The sequence below is a fragment of the Monopterus albus genome, unplaced genomic scaffold, assembly GCF_001952655.1.
Source record: "Monopterus albus unplaced genomic scaffold, M_albus_1.0 scaffold287.1, whole genome shotgun sequence".
Taxonomy (NCBI): Eukaryota; Metazoa; Chordata; class Actinopteri; order Synbranchiformes; family Synbranchidae; genus Monopterus; species Monopterus albus.
This window is the reverse complement of record NW_018128167.1, coordinates 412,483-420,061: the sequence shown is the minus strand read 5'-3', so window position 1 is coordinate 420,061 and position 7,579 is coordinate 412,483. Positions and strand designations below refer to the sequence as shown.

At 46.4% G+C, this 7,579-nt stretch overlaps 1 protein-coding gene across 5 annotated transcripts in view; it reads right to left on the bottom strand.

The window, feature by feature from the left end:
* Positions 1-7,579, bottom strand: part of plekhg2 (pleckstrin homology domain containing, family G (with RhoGef domain) member 2) — a 76,242-nt gene that overhangs the window by 12,690 nt on the left and 55,973 nt on the right. For 4 of the 5 annotated variants that reach the window (XM_020622695.1, XM_020622697.1, XM_020622696.1 and 1 more), the window contains 9 exons: positions 6,450-6,600; positions 5,060-5,191; positions 4,038-4,220; positions 3,697-3,789; positions 3,346-3,432; positions 2,259-2,292; positions 2,066-2,164; positions 1,666-1,767; positions 696-734 (listed from right to left, as the gene is read on the bottom strand). In XM_020622695.1, the coding sequence (XP_020478351.1) occupies positions 696-734; positions 1,666-1,767; positions 2,066-2,164; positions 2,259-2,292; positions 3,346-3,432; positions 3,697-3,789; positions 4,038-4,220; positions 5,060-5,191; positions 6,450-6,600 (920 nt within the window). The remainder of the gene's footprint in view (positions 1-695; positions 735-1,665; positions 1,768-2,065; positions 2,165-2,258; positions 2,293-3,345; positions 3,433-3,696; positions 3,790-4,037; positions 4,221-5,059; positions 5,192-6,449; positions 6,601-7,579) is intronic. The other variant, XM_020622698.1, reaches the window with a different exon arrangement.

The window sequence follows — 7,579 nt, the reverse complement described above, 5'->3', positions numbered from 1 at the left end:
ATTTTAGCAGCTCTGTACAGTGGACAGGTACAGAGGGTAGTTACTTCTATTCTGAATGATGACTCCCATCCCTTGTACTGCCACTTTCGGCTTCTTCCTTCTGGACGAAGGTTTGTCGTCCCGAGATGTAAAACGCAGCGGTATAGAAATAGTTTTGTCCCTGCTGCTGTCATAGAGTTAAATAGGCTGTAGTAATCTATTGTAAGTCATTTTAGGTTTTCTTCAGATGTTTTTTTTTTTTTTTGGTGGAGCCCTGAGTACTTTCAATAGGTTCGGTGTAGGCGCCAGGTTTTATGTTATATGTTGTTGTATTCTTGTATTTTGTGAATGTGTCAAGGATGTCATTTGATCTGACTGCAAGACAAATTTACCTACAGGTATAAATAAAGTAACCTAACCTAACCTAAGGCAACAATGCAGCCAATGTCAAGTTCCTGCAGCACAGCCTGTCACTTTTACTGCTTAGACAATGACCTACTCATCCTTCAGTAGGTTGTACACAAACCCATCATCATCAACCATCAGAAGGGCACATTTCTGTCCTCTGGCACATGTAAGAGGAAAACATTTCACCTGTTCTCTGCCATTTGTATTTGAAAGACAAACAGTGGAGTGTAGAGAGCAGCTGCTGCTGGACAGTGAGAGGTGCTGGTGGCATTTTATCACGTCTAATGCTGAGGCAGAATTGTTCTCACCATTGGGATGAAACGCCGCCTCGATGTCTTTAGCTGGAGCTGGAAGAGAAACAGAGATGTCATATGGCCCATGTTTACAGCAGCACTGATTGATTATTGTAACTAAGTCACATAAGACCATCCTGCTAGGCTGGAAATGTTCTTGTTACCAACACAGCTCATGAAATCAGGAAACATTTCTTGTCTTGACATGAAAACTGGGAGAGGTGGATCCAGTGTTTGGCACAGAGATCAACCTGAAAATCCTGGACTGGACCCATATAGGTCCAGTCCTCTCTCATGGAGACAAGCGTCCTTTCTGTCCACAGAGATGGTCACAGGAGGTCTGGTCTCTGAGAGACACTGAGGTTTCAGGGTCTGTGTTTCTTCTATTATTAGATGGTAAAATGTTCATTCACCTGTGAACATTTGGCTCAGCTTAGCATCTAGTCATCGCGTGAAGGAGGGTAGCAAGTCTGAAGACTGTGGACCCTGAGCCGTGGACTGAAGGCCTGTCTGCAGCTGTGGACGATGGACACTTCCTGTTTCTGTTCCTCTACTATTTGTCATCATTAACTTAACTTACTGTCTCTGTCTAACTGACTGTCTCCCGATGTCTCTGTCTACCTGACTGTCTCCTGGTGTCTCTGTCTAAATGACTGCCTCCTGGTGTCTCTGTCCTTCTGACCGTCTCCTGGTGTCTCTGTCTACCTGACCGTCTCCCAGTGTCTCTGTCTAACTGACCGTCTCCTGGTGTCTCTGTCTACCTGACCATCTCCTGGTGTCTCTATCTACCTGACCATCTCCCTGTCTCTTTGTCTACCTGACCGTCTCCCGGTGTCTCTGTCTAACTGACTGTCTCCCGATGTCTCTGTCTACCTGACTGTCTCCTGGTGTCTCTGTCTAAATGACTGCCTCCTGGTGTCTCTGTCCTTCTGACCGTCTCCCAGTGTCTCTGTCTAACTGACTGTCTCCCGATGTCTCTGTCTACCTGACTGTCTCCTGGTCCGTCTGTAAGGCAGGTTTCCCTCCAGCAGCAGTGGCAAACTCTTTCTGGACCTCTCAGGTGTGTACATCAGCAGCTCTGGAGGCTCTGGAGGGACAAGCGTAGCAGAGAGACCACCACCATAGCTTTAGCCCATTAACCGTGTTGGACTGAATCAAAATAAAGTCCAGTGTGTCTTTTCATGGCAACATGTCACCCAGTGCAACAGGGTGGTCATTTGCTCTACAGCTTTGATACACACACAAGCCTCAATCTTAGGACTCACTTTGTTTTGAGGTTTGCACACAGAATTTAAAACACTTTGATATATGTTGAAAAGCTTAATATTTTGAACCACATTGATTGTGTTGTAAATGATAGCAGCATAAGCAAAAAGACAACTAACCCTGACCTGATTGGCGTCTACCTCTGTGGTAACCTTGGATATTGTCCAGTCGGAGCGAGGCGGAGGACTTCCTCACGTGGTCCTGGTCGAACTGTGGCGCTGCAACACAGGAAATGATGTCACCCCATCAGCACATGCTAAAAACAGCGACTCATTGTGGATCTATTGATGAATAAATGGTGTGTGAACTCACACTGACAGAAGTTATCTCCCAGGACTTGTCTCGCCTGGAAAAAAATGACACTGTGCTCAGTGAATCATCATGGCAGAAAGGATTCGGTTAAAGATCACAAGGGTTTGATAATACCGACAATAACCGTCTCCTCATAAATCCAGGACCCAGGCACATTATATCAGATGGACTTTTGCCAGAAATAACAAAGATAAGAAAAACATTGCAGTTCCAAAATTAACTTTGAGTGTGATGCTCTGTGTTTGTTCTGTTTGGGAATTTTTTCCAAGTCTTCATTTGTCATAGTTGTAAGTTCTGAATCTGCTACATCTGTATCATTTTACTTAAATAGATCGGTGACCTGCCCTAATGCATGCTGGGAAAGGTGTTAAATAACATTTAATCTGAGGGGCTCACTCTCTCAGAAAGAGACCTGAGCTCCTCTGAAAGCATCACCTGGTCGAGGACGGCAGTTATAAGCTATGATTTTACCGCAGGAGGTGTAGAAAAAGCAGCAGTTACATCAGCAGGAGGTGCTGTTCAGGCCTGCTGCTTTGTTTAGACTCATTATTACTGGTGAAGGAGCATCTTCACGTCGGATTTACAGACAGACCCCCACAGGCTATGAGGCACAAAACGGATTATTCAGAGTATTCCTCATATTTTACTGTTTAATCACTACAGTGATTGTTGTGTCAGATCTGATGTTAACTTGTATTTGTTGCTTTGCTCCATCCACAGATTTAGACAAAGACGCTACACAGTCAGTGTGTTCTTTGTGTGTGTTCAGGTTGTAATACAGCAGTGTCTGTGACCGCAGGTCTTCCACTGATGGATCCAGTTTCTACAGTGCAGGGAACAACCAGCAGGTGGCAGCAGAGACCAACAGTTACTACTCCTGCTAACAAAGTGCTTCAGCTCCGCACTATCACTGTTAAACCTTCTACTATTACTATTAGTATTACTACTACTACAGATGCTGTTACTGTACTTCCTCCTCTTCACCTACTACAGTGTTTACAACAACATAATCCTGATACTGACATTAAAAATCATGATGGTGTTTACAGCTACATGTACATCTCCGCCCCCCCCGTCGCCACCTTACCTTCAGTGGGAGGGAAGCAGGATGGTTTTCTACAATCAGTCTCTTGAGGTAGTGCACCCACAGTCTCTTCTCCTCCTGGTTCTTTGTCTGCAGTAATAATACAAGTATAAGACACAGAGAGCAACAGGTACCTGAGGTAGACACTTTAACCGGTATCTTTCTGTAATTAATACCTTTCCACATAGAAATAGTTGTCTTTTGATCTTATGTCTGTGCTGTATCTCCTACATAAACCACAGATTTTAAGATGACACTGTTCTGTATGAAGTCTAATGTTTCAGACCTGACACTGGAGTCTCACACATGACCTCAGTGGATCTGATTTGGAACCACATTCAGTCTGACGCTCACCTGGACGATGTGCTGCTGTTTGGGAATCGTCTGGTCCGACACTTTGAAACACAGCGGGTCCTTCAGAGTCTCTACCAGCAGCAGGTTGCAGCACTGCAGCAGAGGAACAAACATGAGAAAACAGTGATAGTGCTGTTGAAACAGAGGGTTAAAAAGCATGTCACATGAAAGCCAGCATTCTTGATATTTATGTACCAAAGCTGCAGATACTTCTCTCTGATTTCCACTTTCTTTAAATCTGACCACTTTCATTTCAAGTCACCACAGGACATTAACTGCAGGTAGCTCTGTAAAGCAGGCTACGCAAGACTATGTGCAGAAAAGCACAGTGACGTTCTTACAAATATATGTGTGCTGTAGACGAATTGCTCCAGCTTCTTCTTGGCGATCAGCAGCATCTTATCAAACAGGAAGAACGCTCTCTCCTTTTTCACTCGGTGGACCTTGAAGGAACCCTCCAGAACCAGTTCTCCAAACCCACTGAGGTCCGGCCCGCTCCAGTTCACCAGCAGGGACTCAATTTCCTGTAGAGATGAAAGGTCGCAGATCACACATTAATTGGAGTGAGGTCTCTAGAAAAAACCCAAGGCCACAAGGACCTGGTCTGTCGACAGACAGGCTATCCAAGATGCTGCAGAACAAAGACCAAAGCAGAAAAACTGCATAAATGACAGAAGAGGTGTTAAAACACACACAGAGAGAGGCCGGGGCTATAGCAGCTGCTGAGCACATGTGATGGAACCAGATAATAACATGTTCCTGTGTGTGTAACCAAGCGAGCCCGTGTTGGACAAAGTCGAAGAGCGCAGTGATCGTAGTGTGTTGACGCCTGAAGGTCAACCAGCAGACCTGTCTTGGCACAAGCCTGCACACGCTCTGTCAGCTGCTGCACTCACTCAGTCCAAGTGACAATCTCCAGGTTTTAAACCAACCTGAACACTGTTTAGATCAGACTCTACCACAGCTACAGCATGTGGAGGATTTTCTTAACCTCAGTTTGAAATGAAGTTAAAATCAAAACAAGCCTCAGCTGTCAGTCCCTTCAGTGGATGGTGAAAACGCACCACAGAGCACACTATGTGTCTCTGGGCGTCTGGCTCTTGGGCCAAAGAAACTTTCTTGCACCTTTAGCTGCAGCTGGAAAACTGACTATCCCATCCACCCAGCTAATATGGCACAGGCGGCTGCAGCCGATTCCAGGACACACATCCTGAACAGGTCAGGACACAATGAGGCAGATAGTCGTTCACATCCACGAAGCCAATCTGGCTAAATCTGAGACTTGTTATAATATTAGTACTCTGACAAAAGATGCTCCCAACAAAGGTCAGAGACGCTGTTTCAGGTGCTACCAGCCACGTACCTGCAGCCGCACGGCATGTTCCTGCTTCCTCTTCATGTCGTTGATGTACCAGGCAACTGCTGTCATGGTGATGATGGCATCCTCAATGACCTCATATCCAGGGTCGCTCTTGTTGAAGTGCTTGGAGAGTTCCTGAGAAGAGACAAAACACTTTAGGCTAAAATTCAGACATAAGATACGGTGAATGTCTGAAAGACAAGCTACATGTCTAACAGTGTAAGACACACAAAGAGGTGAATAGAAAGTAGAATGAACCAGCAGCACAATCACCAGCTCCCTGGCTGACACAGTGGAGCAGTAACCAGCTGAGGATTATGGGAAAATCCCAACACAAATCTAAACACATTTGACCAGTGTTTGGAATTGTGCTCGAGAGAACACAGAGCAGGATTTGGGAGGCGGTTTCTGTTTCATCACGTTGCTCCTCTCAGAGGTGGGCCTGGACTGGGACCAGTGACGAACCTCCACAAGGTCACTGGGAAAAGCTCTGCATGCGAGTGCCTTCAGATGTCTGTGCTAAGACATGTATTATGAGTGATGTCCAAGTAAGACCTGGAATTTATTATAAAAGTACTTTAACCCAGTATTTTCATGGATGGATTGCCACCTGGGCCCAGTACACACTGGCCCAGGGGCCCAGAAAGTCAGGGCCCATTACAGAGACAGGGCCAAATGTAGAGATGTTCCAATCACTTTATTATTTTTGCTTCTGATCCTTTAATGTGTAGCATCTGAGCTGAGATACTACACATCCACCCATTATCTCCACCACTTATTCCTAAATAGGGTCACGGGGGGCCAGACCCAATCCCAGCTGACATTGGGTGAGAGGCGGGGTCCACCCTGGACAGGTGTCACAGGCCTGACATGTAGACAAACAACCACTCTCACTCATACAGGCAGTTTAGAGTCACCAGTCAACCTAAGCTGCATGTCTTTGGACTGTGGGAGGAAGCCGGAGAGAACCCACGTAGGCACAGGGAGGACATGCAGACTCCACACAGAAAGGCCCCGGGTCGGCTGAGGCTCGAACCCAGAACCTTCTTGCTGTGACAGTGCTAACCACCGTGCCGCTGTACCACCGCTGAGCAAAGATGCCTTGAGAAAACCTTCAAAACAAACTTTAAAGAGCTTTGTTTTATATTTTATGTCATGATAATGTTTGGAATATTACCTGTAGTAGCAGGCACAGTAGGTTGTGAGGCACTACTGTATACACGGTATTTAATAGTATTTGAAGCATCACCTCTAACAGCAGGTAGTACTGGTATCGGTTGCCCTGTGCACTAAATGTAGTACTTGAAGTTTTGTGGCATTTGTAGCATTACATGTAGAAGAAGGTGACGTCTGAGGCACTACATGCAGGGACTGGTAGGATTTGCAGGATCACCTGTAGGAGCAGGTGGTACTTGAGGATCCTCTGCACTGGTTTGAGCAGGTAGGTCTCCAGAGGTAGCGAATGGTTCAGAGTCGTCTGTCTCTCCTGGAAGAAACGAACCAGACTTTCGTTCTTCATGCACTCTCTCAGCACGGCCACCGAACTGCAGAGACACAGCAGATTGCAAGTATCACTACAGTAGAAACGGTACTCACTACAGAAAACCTGGAAACAAATAGTTTTATCTTGTATGGACCAGTTCTTTGTGGAATATTTCAGAACTAGGCTGAATGACTCCTGATAGCATGAACGTTTGAGCATCTGTGCACAAACAGGGAATACCGTGTATGACTTGACACACAGGGGAATCACTGAAATCACAAAAGGCAAATTTATTTGTGTTGCACATTTCATACACAGAGTGCTTCGCAGCGTATGCAGCCAGACAAAAACAAGAAAATACATTTAAAATAAAACGAAACAAAGTGAAAAGAACAGAGCTACACTGCTGACTCTGGATGGATGTGGCAAGGCCTGCAGCACATCACAGACTACAGGACCACCACCAGCATCAGCAGCTCCACAGACAGCCTGCCGGATGACCTCAACACCTTCTACACCCACTTTGAGACCTCCAGCTACAGCACAGAGAGGAGGCACATGCACACCTGGACCACCCAACCCCCACCTCCCCTCCCCTTTACTAACTGTCTCACCAGGCCAGGTTCGCACAGTCCTGAGGAAGATCGACCCCCGCAAAGCAGCAGGACTGGACAACATCCCTGGGAGGGCTCTCAGGGCATGTGCCAGCGAGCTGGCTGATGTTCTCACCACCATCTTCAACCTCTCCCTCAGCCAGAGCATCATTCCCACCTGCTTTAAGACCACAACCATCGTCCCTCTTCCCAAGAAGAGCCCAGTCACCTGCGTGAACGACTACAGGCCAGTGGCACTTACCCCAATTATTATGAAGTGTTTTGAGAGAGTGGTGCTGGCCCACATTCAGAGCAGTATACCAGACACCCTGGACCCCCTGCAGTATGTCTACCAGCGCGGCTGCCCTCCATTATTCCCTTTCTCACCTGGAAAATGGAGACTCCTACATCAGGATACTCTTCATTGACAACAGCTCTGCCATCAAC